At 35.7% G+C, this 14950-nt stretch overlaps 1 protein-coding gene across 1 annotated transcript in view; it reads right to left on the bottom strand.

Moving 5' to 3' along the window:
• The window catches only part of LOC126881302 (27 kDa glycoprotein-like), a 55873-nt gene that overhangs the window by 30585 nt on the left and 10338 nt on the right, over positions 1 to 14950 (bottom strand). The window contains exon 3 of the mRNA XM_050645504.1: positions 2414 to 2690. Within this exon, the coding sequence (XP_050501461.1) occupies positions 2414 to 2690 (277 nt within the window). The remainder of the gene's footprint in view (positions 1 to 2413; positions 2691 to 14950) is intronic.

Genomic DNA, 14950 nt, shown 5'->3' with positions numbered 1-14950 from the left:
ATTAAAATTTTCTACAACCAACTGAAGCCGAGATTTTTTTTTTCTTAAATCATAGTGCCTTTATTTATAACAATTAAGAAATTATTTTACAGTCATTGACTAAAGAAAGACTTGTATTATCTTAAAATAAAAATGATTATAAAATATAATTACATTTAATTATTAAAAATTATTTTTTAAATCGGTGCTTTTGCAAGCGGCCGAATTTTGCAAATCGCCCGGCTCGCTTCAAATTCGCGCGCTCGGAAAATTTTTACGTAACTTGTATTAAATTTTGACAGAAAACAATTTAATAATATTACCATTATAATATACAGTCTATTTACCATTGTATTTGTTTTTCTTGGTAAACTGTTATATGTGAAATCCAAAACGAATAGCCACTACAAGAAGAAAAAGTTTTATATTGTATATTATAGTAAGAAGTAACATTATTATTATTATATTTATATAACAATGAAAAAATTTAAAATATAGTTATATATTTCATTTATATGTATCATATTTTTGTAATATTATTTCTTCCGAAATGAAATTTCACATATAAAAGATTATTAAGAAAAACAAATACAGTGGTAAATAGACTGTATACTATAATGGTAATATTATTAAATTGTTTTCTGACAAAATTTAATACAAGTTACGTAAAAATTTTCCGAGCGCGCGGATTTGAAGCGAGCCGGGCGATTTGCAAAATTCGGCCGCTTGCAAAAGCACCGATTTAAAAAATAATTTTTAATAATTAAATGTAATTATATTTTATAATAATTTTTATTTTAAGATAATACAAGTCTTTCTTTAGTCAATGACTGTAAAATAATTTCTTAATTTTTTAAATAAAGGCACTATGATTTAAGAAAAAAAAATCTCGGCTTCAGTTGGTTGTAAAAAATTTTAATTTTTTTATAAATCTAATTTTTTTATAAATCTTCGTTTCGTCTTTAGCAACAATAATCTGTAAGTTAGAAACTCATAGAATATACAGGGCCGCTTCAGCTCTAAATGTTTATAACGAAATTTGCCCCCTTATTTTCAAACCCAAAAATTATCTCGGCTTCAGTTGGTCGTAGAAATTTTTTATTTTTTTTATAAATCTTCGTTTTATCTTCAGCAACAATAAACTGAAGTTAGAAACTCATAGAATGTACAGGGCCGCTTCAGCTCTAAATGTTTATAACGAAATTTGCCCCCTTATTTTCAAACCCAAAAGTTAGACGTTTAAAAATGTTTTACGCATTTATTTACATCAGAATATGAAAATATAACTCTTAAGAAGGAGATTAGATGTTTCACCAACTCTATACGATTTTTTTTTTTCAAAAAGGTATAGCCTTCGACATTTGACCTCTTGGGATAAACAATTTATAATATCTAAGCAACAAATACGTTAATCTGTCTTTACGATTTTTTTTATGTTTGGAATTGAAAGATCTTCATTTTAAAGCTTTAAAAAATAAAAAAATTATTTGTACAATAAATAATGGAATTGTAAAAAATGGCCATTTTGGACTTTTCGCAGGCTGTTTTGCAATAACCAATTAACCAAATTAAACTTACCGTACCTCAAGTTGTAGGTTTTTTAATTTATTAAAATTTTCTTTTAAAAAGTTTTTCTCTAAAATCAATATCCTAAGCTGCAAAATTAAAAATCATTAAAAATTGCAAATTTAACAAATGAATATCGCAATTAAAAAAAAAAAGCGCACAATATTTTTGGTTACATTTTAGTAGAAGTTATTCCTGGCATCGTCCTTTACAACACCTGATAGGTTTCAAAAATTCCTGAATTATATCCTGAAATCGACCTATTTTTCACCCACAGCCTGGGGTATAGGTTATTCCAATTCTGCAAAAATCAAAATTATTTGGTTAAATTCAGAACTGTCAAAAGTTTAAACCGTTTAGTTCGTCGATCTTCCCACACAATGCAGGTGTCTCCGTGGGTAGAAGTGTAAGATGAATGAATTTCAATACTAACTGCATATATAATATATAAGCAATAAGTAAGCATATATTATATCTTCTTTTTTAATTATGGCGCCCCCCGAGCATTTGAGTTTCAATTTTATTTAACATATATTAAGAATCCACACCCCTAGGTCTCTGAAGACTTAGAGCTACCGAGGTACATCAAAAAGTTAAGTAGCACCAAGTATATTTTTATATTTTGTTTAATTTGGCATTTAACTTTTAAATAATAATGGTGTTATACTAATAGCGCCCACTCGTGGGACTGCTATACAAATGGCGCCCTGTTACCATTCGCTAGTGCTACAAAAATGTCGCTCACCGTGTTTGGGGCATACATGGCGGTATAGAGTATAATATGAAATCGCGATCCTCATTAATGGGAAAACGATAAGAGACGAAGAAAAACATCATGAAACAAAGAATCTAAAAATACCGTACTTACATGCAAGTCTGTCGCCATCCTTTGCACAAGCAAAATCACTAATTTCGGTTAAAATGCTATAGGTGAAATTAAGACCTTTCTTTTCTGCTTCGTCTAAGCATGGTTCAAGAGCATCATAAAATTTTTTTATACATTTCCTGACATCAGGGCGTTTTTTGCAGTATTTGGCAAATACTTCATCCATAGATCCTGTCTTTTTGGACTCTTCAAGTTCTTCAGTAAACTTATCGATGTCGATCAGGTCTTCAATACAAGTTTGAGTTTCATCTATGGAAGTCTAAAAATTAATTGCAATTTTTAAGGAAAATATATTATTAATAATATGTAACAATACCAAAATAAAAAAATAAAAAAAAATAACTCCGCTGTTGCCTGGTCCCAAGTCCAGGATGAGAAAAGAGGGGGGTCAAGAAAGGGACTAACTATTCCTTCTTTTAAAAAAACAACATAGTTATGAAAACGAAGCACATGCCTCGGATAAGGACGGATCTTTTAAGACGACAAAAGCGACGACAAAAGACAATGAATATAGGAACCTGGAACGTACTAAGCCTATATCGGTCTGGAGCCATAACTCAGGTGGTCAAAAAACTTGAATTCAGAAACATGGACATACCTGCCTTACAAGAGATTAGATGGACTGGAGAAGGCACACTAAAAACTAATAAATCAGTAGTATTTTTTCAGCGGAAGCGAACAGGAACATCGATTCGGCACTGGCTTTATAGTCAAGGAAAGTCTTGTGGGGTCAGTCTTAACTTTCAAACCCGTTTCTACTAGATAACTACATAACTATTCCCTAGTTGCCCATGCACCGACAGAGGAAAAGGAAGAGCATGTAAAATATAACTTCTATGAGAGACTAGAGGAACATAAATAATCTCCCCAAACAGGACATGCATATTATATTAGATTTCAATGCAAAGATTGGGAAGGAAGCAGCATAAAAACCAACAATAGGTAACCATAGTCTTCACGATGTCAGCAACGATAATGGAACAAGGTTAATAGACTTTGCAGCGTCCCATAACCTACTAATAAAATCGACAATGTTCTAACACAAGAAAATACACATAACAAACAAACATGGGTCTCCAACGACGGCGTCACAAGGAATCAGATCGATCAGGTTCTAGTAGATGCCAGGAGAGGTAGTAACTGCGTAGACGTAAGAAGCCTAAGAGGAGCTAATGGAGACACGGATCATTTTCTGGTAAAAACGAATATAAGGACAAGAATAGCATCCCAAAAAACACACAAGAATATACCAACACAGTTATGGAATACCGAAGTTCTACGTGATAATGAGACAGAACAGAAATTTCAAAAGGCTATAAAAATAGCTCTAATACAGACAAAGGACTATAACAACATAGACTCAGCTTGGGAAAATATAAAGTTAGCTCTGAAAAGCGTATCAGATGAAATACTAGGACACAAAAAGAGAACCACAAAAAAATGGTTCAATGATGATTGCCTGAAATCCATAACAGGAAGAAATATGGCTAGAAGGAACATGCTACAAAACCCCTCGCACAACAACAATGAAATGTATAAACAAAGAAGAACAGAGACAAGAAAACTAATGAGAAGGAAGAAGAGGGAGTATCAGGAACAAATAATCAGAGATATCAGATTATCACTGACGACAAGGAAATCCTAAAAACCTGGAAGAAATACTTCTATCAAATATTAAACGACCAAGCTAACAGAAATACATCAAACACAGAAGTACATACAGCTGAAATAGAAGACCAATACCCGATATACGAAGAATTAATACAGGCAATTAAAAAACTTAAAAATAATAAGCCAGCAGGTAGCGATGGTATACCCGCAGAGTGCTTAAAACATGGAGGAGAAGCGTTGTACAGTTCTATATACAAGCTAATTCAAGACATTTGGCGAGAAGAAACAATGCCAGAGGAATGGAAAGAAGGAGGTATTGTACCAATACACAAAAAAGGAAACAAAAAGCAATGTATTAACTACCAGGAAATAACACTCCTAAACTCCACCTATAAAATCCTTGCACACATCCTGCTAGAAAGAACCAAAAAATACACAGAAGAAATCGTTGGAGATTATCAATGCGGATTCAGACCGGGCCGCCCTACTATTGACCAGATTTTCACAATAAAACAGATAATGGAAAAATGCTGGGAATTTGATCGTGAGCTTCATCAGATGTTCATAGATTTTAAACAAGCATTTCATAGAGTATGCAGGGATAGTATAGACTGTGGACAGCGATGCAGGAACTTGGCTTTCCAAAAAAAACTAGTCAGGTTGATACGGATGTGTATGGAACAGTTACGATGTAAGGTGCGAGTTGGACAACAATACTCGGAGATATTTGAAATAAACAATGGACTAAAACAGGGAGATGCATTTTCACCACAGCTCTTCAATTTAGCTCCGGAGCACGTAATCAGAAGTGCAAGAATAGAAAAACCAAATACAGTATTTCATCGAGAAGGACCAAACTTACTACTGGCATTTGCAGACGATATCGATCTAATAGGTAACACACGATTAACCCGGCATTGGTCGCTAGGTAGGTTGTTACGCGAGTGGTCGCGCTTGACATTTTCTCTCACATATCCAACTTTTGCCTTTCTTTACAATATTTTACAAAAAAGATAAGGTTTCATCAACGATAAAACCATTTGCTTTAAAAAGACACGACGTTTTTCTGTTTTATTATTATTATCTATATATAAAATGTGACTATTAATGCCGTCAATATTTAACATTGAAAAATATATGGTAAGTGACCATCTACAACTAACCCGTGAACCAGAATATAGGATTTTCATACCATCGACCACATCCACGGCGCCTTTTATTACATCATAAAAGGATATTATTTTAGGTTTTAAGGGGAAAAATAAAATTAATTTTTATACACACTTGGTGACGCCGGTGGTCGCTTGATGAGAGAATCTCTCACATGAAGCGCACTGACTTAACAATATGGTGATACTAAGTAAACTGAGTCACTCTCTTAGCGGACGAGTCTATTAGATTGTCGAGGGAGGATAGTTAGGAGACTAGAAGGAACTACAGCGCGTATAATTTCACAGAAAAAAAGTTGTGCGCAATTTTCTAAAACCGTGAGAGAAAATCTCATATAGCGACCATTGGCGGGTTAAGAATAAAGGAGACTTTCGTGAGGTTCGAGAAGGAAGCAGAGAAGATGGGGCTCCAAATCAACGAAAACAAGACGAAATATATGTATATGAGCCGCAATAACCAAAGCAGAGACAGAATTGGTCAGAACATCACCATCGATGACTTTAACTTTGAGCGCGTTAGAGAATTCAAATATCTTGGAACAACAATAACCGAAGACAATAACGGATCACAATAAATAAACAACAGGATACAGGCCGGCAACAGATGTCTTTTTGCCCTCCAAAATCTTATAAAATCAAAACAATTAACAAGACGTACGAAGATACAAGTCTATAAAACAATCATACGACTCGTGATGTATGGAAGCGAAACTTGGACGATAACAAAGGCAAACGAAGAGAGACTACTTGTTTGGGAAAGAAGAATCCTAAGGAAGATATTTGGTCCTGTGCTGGATGAAGCATCAGGACAATATAGGATAAGAACTAACAAAGAGCTCGAAGAACTTTACGCAGACGCCAACATCATAAAAGAAATAAAGTCCAGAAGACTCCAATGGACGGGACACCTCAGAAGACATTCTGGCCAAAGAAGAGTAAGACTGGTGTGGGAGGAAGTCCCAACTGGAAGGAGACCACGCGGACGCCCTCGACTCCGGTGGCGAGATAATATAGCAGGAGACCTAAGCGCGATGGGCGTGGAGAATTGGATGGAGGTTGCTCAAGACAAAAAACAGTGGAGGCATGTTGTCGAGTCGGCTAAAACCCACGAAGGGTTGTAACGCCACGGAGTAAGTAAGTAAGTGAGTAAGTAAGTAAGTAAGTAATACAAAAATTTAATCTTATCTATAGAAATTATTTGTTTTATTTCGATATACATAGAATCATTTATAGTCAGAGGCGTAGCTACCGCCGCATCAGCCGTATCAATTATACGGGGCCCCCAACATTCAGGGGCCCCAGCGCGGCACGTCAAAACAAAATTCCATTAAAAAAATTGAACAAAATATTCTACAATTATTTCACTATTAAAACGCTTTGAAATAGTGTATGCTGTTTGGATATCGACATTTTCGTGTAATGGATTCTTTGTCCATATAAACTATACACTATGTACAGGTAGGTTACCTGTTTATTTTCTGCCTCTCGTCATTATATTACAGCAGAGCTTTTTTGTTTTCAAGCTACTTTTTATTGTCTATTCACAGTTGAATAGTTGGCTGTGTCTGAGATATTGTATAATGTATTGCCAAATTGCAATATTTGTAATCGCTTTACCTTTGAATATTTGAAACATTGAAAGACTATGTATTGTTTGCGTATATTTTCGTGTAATATGTTCTTTAACTATAAATTGTATTTATTAGGTATATATTGGTCGCGCGACGTTAAAGAACAGAGTTCCTTTATTTACGCTCATTTTCAATGTTAATTCACCCTTGGTTTGAAAAAACTGAATTTGCTTTAAGACAACTCAACAATTCAAATCTATTTTTAGACTTTGATTTATTAGAGTTTATTAGGTTAATTTCCAGATTTAGCCATACGGCTCACACTCCCTCTAAGGGGAAAATTGACTCATCCCAGATACCTACGGTATCAAAAGGATTGAGCTCTGGTGGGACTCTTTCCGTGTTATCGAGCCCTAGGTGACTTGGAATGCAGGTGTATCTCCCAAAAATTTTCTTACACTTCTGGCCGTCGCAAGTAGTACAGCTTTCTGCATGGTCTTATAAATATGTTCATTGAGACCCAGCTTTTTTATGCTTTCGAGGAGGGTCTTCGGAATGACTCCAGTAGTAGACATAACAATAGGTATCGTCTGGGTACTTTGCATTCTCCATTGCCTCCGTATTTGAATTTCCAGATCTCTATACTTGGCGATCTTTTCAGTAAATTTACTACGTAGATTATTGTTGTTAGGTATCGCCACATCAATTAGTGTTGTTTGTCTTGTTAATTTATTAACTAGTACGAGATCTGGTCTATTATGTGCCACTGTTTGGTCTGTGAGCACACTGCGGTCCCAGTGTAGCTTGTAGTTGCCATCCTCAAGCATACTCTAAGGAACGTATTGATAATATGGGAGATGGTCCATTTGGAGAAGTCCCAGCTTGTTAGCTATCACTTGATGAACGATTTTTCCCACTGCGTCATGCCGTTCCTTGTATTCAGTTGCAGCAAATGCCTGGCAGCCCCCTGTAATATGTTGGATGGTTTCTTGAGCTTGACATCCATATCGGCATCTGTCGTTTTGAACCTGAGGGTCTTTGATGATATATTTCAGGTAATTTCTGGTTGGTATAACCTGATCCTGAATGGCCAGTAATGAACCCTCCGTTTCAGGGAACATCTTTCCTGATGTCAACCAATAGTTCGACGCTGTATTGTCGACATAGTCTTGGCTAACGTCATTGGGATGTCGCCCGTGCAGAGGTTTACCCATCCAGGTGCGCAGTTTTTCGTCCTTAGTACGGTGGTTTATGCGCATTTCTGGTTCCCTCAGTTTGATCGGTGTTGTGTCATCTACTGCGCAAATTGCGCGGTGTAGAGTAGATGTCTCAGCCTGCATCTGAAAATAAGTTCTTAAATTAGCAATCTGTTTATCTAATTGCTCACCTATATCCATAAGTCCTCTTCCTCCTAAATACCGGGGTAATGTCGTTCGTTCTACTGCACTTTTAGGGTGGTGTTTTTGTGCCTTTGTGAGGTGTGTTCGTACTTTTCGCTGAAGATTTTCTATATCCGTTTTTGTCCACTTAACAATACCAAATGAATAGCTAAGCGCGGAACAAGCGTAGGTGTTCAGTGCCTTAAACAAATTTTTACTGTTAAGCTGTGAACGAAGCAGTTGTTTTACCCTTCTTATAAACTCAGTTTTTATCTCAGTTTTCATTTGCTTATGGTCAATTTTCCGCGCCTGCTTTACTCCAAGATATTTGTACATATCGTTATCGCCCATGGCCTCGATGTTCTGGCCATTTTGCATATCGAATCCACCGGGCTGTACCTTTCCTCTGACTATATTCAAAACACGGCACTTGTCTAGACCGAACTGCACACTAATATCATTAGAGAATGTTTCTACAGTTTTTAGCATCTCTTCTAGGTGTTCTCGAGTGGAAGCCATTAATTTCAAATCATCCATATACAACAGATGATTGAGCTTCGCTACTACAGTATTATTGCTTTTAGTGCTAAAGCCTGAGTCAGTGGAGTTTAATAGTTGGGAAAGGGGGTTCAAAGCTAAACAGAACCACAGTGGACTCAACGAGTCTCCTTGAAACAGGCCCCGGTTGATTGCGATATTTTCGGTTTCAATATTGTTTTCACCAGGTATTTGGAGGTGAATTTTAGTCTTCCAATCTCTCATTATATGCCTTAAAAAGGTCACTATGTTATCATCGACTTTGTATATTTTCAATATATCTATTAGCCATTCATGCGGTACTGAATCAAAGGCCTTTTTATAGTCAATAAAAGCAGTAAAAAGGTTCCTTTTTTTAGTGAATGCCTGGTTAGAAATGACTGAGTCGATGATAAGCTGTTCTTTGCAACCCATGGAACCCTTAGCGCATCCTTTCTGTTGAGGTTCTATGATATTGTTTAGAGCACAGTGTTGGTAGATACGCCGGGTTACACAGGATGTGACCAATTTATACAAAGTTGGAAGACAAGTAATTGGGCGGTACTTGGATGGATCTTGGGTGTTATTTTGATCCTTGGGTATTAAATAAGTAGTTCCCTGAGTTATAAATGATGGTAATTCCTGCGGATTAGAAATAACATGATTAATTAATGTTGATAAGCACTCATGAATACTCCAAAACTTTTTAAGCCAAAAGTTCTGAACTCCGTCTGGTCCAGGAGATTTCCAGTTATGAAGCTCTTTGATGACATTTGAGACTTCTTCAGTCGTGAATGGTTCGTAGTTAGCAGTGACGTAGTGGTGACAGTTGTGCGTCGTATCTTCTATCCAGCCAGCATTGTTGTTAAGAGCAGCTGGTGTGGAAAGTTGATTTCCCCAAAACTCATGAATTTCTTCTTGGCTTGGGTAAGACTTGTCGACACTTTCTACGGTGGAATTGAGTTTTCGGTAAAACGCCTTCTCAGAGTTCTCAAAAAGTGCATTGTCACATTTTCGGTTGTTACTAACTTTATACCTTCTTAATCGTCCTGAATAGACGGAGAGTTTTTGTTTTAATGTATCCAGACACTGTTGAGCTGTGTTATTTTCTGGATCGTATCTCGAGTGTCTTGCAGTGCTCCGCATTATTTCTTCAGCTCTCTTAATGACTTTTCTACTTGTTACACCTCTTATATATTCTGTGACTTGACCAATATCCCTACGCAGTAATTTAATTTTTCCGAGAAGTCTTTTTTCCCAAGGTGCAATTCTGTTACCAGTCCTTCCGTTATTAGTACCCCGTCGTGTTCTGATTTTAACGCCCATTACATTGGCAATTGCTGTTGCTGCACAGTAGATTAGCATATGCAGATATTCCAATGTGTGGGCTTCTACGACATAATTGGGTAGGACTTCAGTATTCACAATTTGTAACAGCGCACCTAGTTTCTTACAAGAGTTTATTTGTGGTAGCGGTGGTCTGCTAAGTGGATTTGTTCCATTAAACTCTGGTACTAATCTTTGTACTAAAGTCTTTATTAACTAAAAACTTGACTTGATCTAAAACTAGCTCTTGGTTATTAATCTCCCGTTCGACTTCGCTTTTGATCGTATTGCGTCTAGTCTCTGGAATAAGGTTGTTTCTTATGATTACCCGGTATTGATCTGATACTCTTTGCTCCGATACTTGAATATCTGGGTACTCCCTGCAAAATTCGGCATACAGCTGTTGTCTGTAGCCGATCTTTTTTGACCGAGGTTGGTCACCTTATAATAGAAGCGCAAAATGCTTTCGTTGATGGACACAGTCCATTTCATGCGCTGCCTCGGTCGTCCCTCTTGAGTGAGCGCCGGCTGATGTTCCAGCGCAGCACCTTCAGCGAGTGGAGCTCTTGCTGTTGTTTGGCTCGCTTGTGGTTGTTGTTCTTGTTGTTGGGGTGTAGCTGTTTGTGTGACAGGGGCCGCCTCCTCAACACCCTGCCACCGACGTCCCGCATGCTGTCACGTCCAGCGCCGGCTCCAGACGTGCCCTGGCGATCCCCAGGCAGCGATCCTAAACATAAACCATAATTCTCCATATCAATGGGTGTGCATTTTATACCTACTGCCAGGTGTCAGTTTTTGTTCCACGGCAAGTATCCCTGCTACTCTCTGGGTACTGGCGCTACGAATACCCAGAAAGTTAGGTTAATTATTATTATTATCTATTGTTGGGTGTTACACGCAGAACTTATTAGTTCTCAGGTTGTATTTTGCAATTTGCAATTTATTTAAATTTTCCAATATACAGGGTGTTTCATTAATAATAGGAAATAATTTAACTGTAAATTCCTGGGCTCAAAATATTAAGATTTAACCCAAATAATCTAGTCCGAAAATGCTTCCTAAAGGAGCTAGAGCTCTTTGAAGAAGGGATCTTTTAATGAGTTTTTTTAAATACCTCCAGAACGCTTGTATTTAGAGAAACGAAAACTGATAGGCTTATTTATCTTCCAGAGGTAAATCGACTCCATGAATTGCGAATTACTAGTATCGGTCATAGGGGTCCGTTTTGGGTAGGGCAACAATTATTTTATAGCATATTTTTTTTACTCTTAAGCCTTTTTCATAGTGGATTAGTAAATTTTGAGGTATTCTAGTAGTAAAAGGTACTCTTGCTTTACGCCGGTAGAATACACAGTTTTCTAGAAATGTCAATTTGAAAATTTTGTTTTTTTTAATTTGAAAAAAAAATTTTAAAAAAAGACTTTAAGAACAAAAAATGAAAACTAGTACATTTATGCCAGAGAGGAATCGTTTTCATCAATTGCGAATTTCTAGTAGCGGTCATATGAGTCCTTTTTGGGTAGGTCAACGGTTAATTAAGCTCATCATTTTTTTGTGTCTTTAATTTTGAAGCATTTTGACACTAGATTCGAAGTCTTCTAGTACTTAAAGTTACTCTTACTTTAGGTCGGTAAGATACACCGATTTTTTTTTAATTTTGTTTAAATTCAAGAAACGAAAAATTTTCAAATCGATTTTTCTAGAAAATGGTGTATTCTACCGGCTTAAAGTAAGAGTAACTTTTGGTACTACAATACCTCACAATTTAATAATTCAGTGTCAAAAATGCTTAAAAGTTAAAGAGCAAAAAGTTATGCGATAAAATAACTGTTGCCCTACCCAAAGAGAACGCATATGACCAGTAAGTACTAGAAATTCGCAATATATGAAATCGGTTTATCTATGGAAGATAAACAGACGTACCAGTTTTCGTTTTTCTAAATAGATGTGTTCTAGAGGTATTTAAAAAAACGAATTAAAAGACACCATCTTCAAAGAACTCCAGCTCCCTTAGGAAGCATTTTTGGAGTAGGTGAGTTGTATTAAACCTTAATATTTTGAGCCCAGGAATCTTCAGTTAAAATATTTTCAATTATTAATGAAACACCTTGTATTGTTTTGTTTTATTTCATTATCTTTTATTTTGTAACATTGACGATTTATGTAATTTCAGTAAATTGTATTTGTTATTGTTTTTTTTCCACTCTTTGTAAGCTTTGTCCAAAAAAATTGTAAAATTTTCAGTAACGATAAAGCATATTTCTATTCTATTCTATACAAGCGTTTTGGCTTTTTTGTTGAACATTTTTTTAGCACTATGCCATATCAGTGGTGGAAAAGGGCCCCGCGATAAACTTTGATATGGGGCCCCTGTGGGGCTAGCTACGCCACTGTTTATAGTGTATAGTGTAAATATACAAGGGAAATAGTGATTTTAAATGTGGATATACCGGAAATTCCTCAAAATTTAATGGACATCGCATATCTCAAACGAAGAAGTACTGCATAGAATAGGTAAGGAAAGAGAACTTTCAACAAGTGAGAGTTATAAAAACATCATACCTAGGCCACATACTGAGAAATAATAAGTACCAATATGCTCAACTTATAGTGAAAGCAAAGATCGAGGGAAAGAGAGGGACTATGAAGGAAAAGATTATGGTGGCTACGAAACATTCTACAATAGACAGGGCTAAATTTTAAACAGTTAATACGAACAGCTGAAGACAGAGACGAGTTTGCAATTGTAGTAGCCACCCTCCATTGGGGACAGAGAGAAATCGTGAATATGATAAATGATAATAAGAAAACACAAAATAAAAAATTAACTATACTATAATAGGCCTGGATCCCGCGTACCAAAAAAACTTAATTAATAGCACACTGAAAATTTGTTAATAGCTTAACGGTATCTAGTCGGACAAATTTTGATGTACGGGAACACTGGAACAGGGGAAGTTTTAATTGTGGAGCAGTTTAAGAATTTGGAACGTCATATTACGAAAACGTCCCATGTATTTTGTCGACAGAACATCAAATTGATTTGTTACCCTTTCATTAAACTCTCATGAAAAAATCAGACTGCTATTCGTGTTTCACTCATTAAAATGCCAAGTTGGTGAGAAACACCAGTCTGATTTTTGCATGAGAGTTTAATGAAATGGTACAATGGACAAAATACATGGAACGTTTTCGTAGTCTGACGTTCCAAATTTTTAACCTGTTCCACAATTAATACTTCCCTGTTCCAGTGTTCCCATACATCAAAGTGTGCCCAACTAAACACCGTTAAGCTATTAACAAATTTTCACAAATTTTCAGCTTGCTATTAATCAACTTTTTTTTTGGTACGCGGAATCCAGGTCTATAATATTTTTCTTGAAATCCCTGGATGGTTGTGTTTCTATAAATTAATAAACAAATTACAGGACCTACTCTTCTCACGTATCCATACGAAATTAAACGTTTGTCTTCAATGTAGTGCAGTGTGTCTTGATCTACTGCCATTCTTATTTTTATCTCCGTCCTTTCTAATACTATCTTGTCTTGTTACTCTACAGCTTCTTCTCATGAACTACATTTCAGTTGCTGTAATTTTGGACCTGTTTTGTTCGTTTGTTACTAAATTCTCTAAAGTCGTTAGGTACACTACTTACTAAGGTGTTATAATATATTATCTTCTTTATCTCCTTTCTATTCCATAGTACTCCATTCATTTGTTTTATACATGTTCTTACCTGTCCTATTCTGCTAGTTATATCTTGCTTTGTGGTTCCATTCTTTGAGATTATGAATCCTTAATATTTAAGTTTTTCAGTGCCGTTAAGTTCCCTATCTTCGTCTATTTCCAAGTATCTCACTGGTTCTTTTTCTGTTGTTAAGTATTCGGTCTTTTGTAGGTTTATTTCCAATCCATTATTGTTGTCCTTCTTTTTCATCTCGACTCGTTACCATTTGATCATCTGCAAGACCTAGTGTGTACAAGAAGTCGCCTCTGATTAGTGTTCACATACCTTTAGAGGTGTAGAGTATCTCTGCAGTAAATCTTTTGGAGTCTTAAATTAGTTCGAGTATTTATTGTCGGTTTTGATAGTGAGAAATCATGGGCAAAAAAATTTTCTGTCATCGCAAACGACAACAGTTTGAACTGTTTTAAAGAAATAAATTGTTGCTTACAGCAGTTGTTAAAGGTTGAATCGCAATATTAATCGTTAACCTCTAAAGGAGAAACTTACAGGGGCGTAACAGAGGCCCCCGCAGCATGAAGCTTACGGGGGCCTCAATATGTCAGGGCCCCCCTGGGCGTAATAAAAATGTGTTACTGTTATATTTTTGAAAATTTATAATGAATCAATTACAGTATTGAAAATGAAGTTGCCCATTAGATACATACAATGTATCGTATGTATGTATTGCATGTATTAATAAAATTGTAAATATATTCGCTGATAGTAGTGCACGAAGATAATTGTTCATCTCATAGAATAATACTATGTAATAATGTACTAGTATGTAGTCGTTTATCAATGGTTTTCTATTTTATTCTATACCAATAAAGATAAAAAATGTAAGTTGTCCTAAACAGTGCATGAATACACTAATAGCCAAGTAAATGACTGTTTGAGTGTAATTTGGAGTGTAATAAATAAGTCCGGAAATGGGTAAATTGACTAATTATGAGCAGCTTTTGTTCTATAGAGCTTCTTTATCTAAGTCAATTCATTTTCAACAAAAAACTACGTATTCAGGCAGTTTTTCGCAAATAACCCAAAAAATAAGTATTACATCGAATTAAATATTATCGAAAAATTATCGAAAAAATATTTTTAGCAAAACTGTAGCTTATAAAATACAAAAAAAATGGTGTAATTATTCACGACGTCTATCGACACAGTCACAGTAAATGGAAAGTTGTAGCTCATGAAAATATTCGTTCAATTTCAAATC

Source organism: Diabrotica virgifera, chromosome 3 (genome assembly GCF_917563875.1).
Source record: "Diabrotica virgifera virgifera chromosome 3, PGI_DIABVI_V3a".
Classification (NCBI taxonomy): Eukaryota; Metazoa; Arthropoda; class Insecta; order Coleoptera; family Chrysomelidae; genus Diabrotica; species Diabrotica virgifera.
Note: the sequence above shows the minus strand (reverse complement) of the source record. Positions and strands in the feature narration are given on the sequence as shown.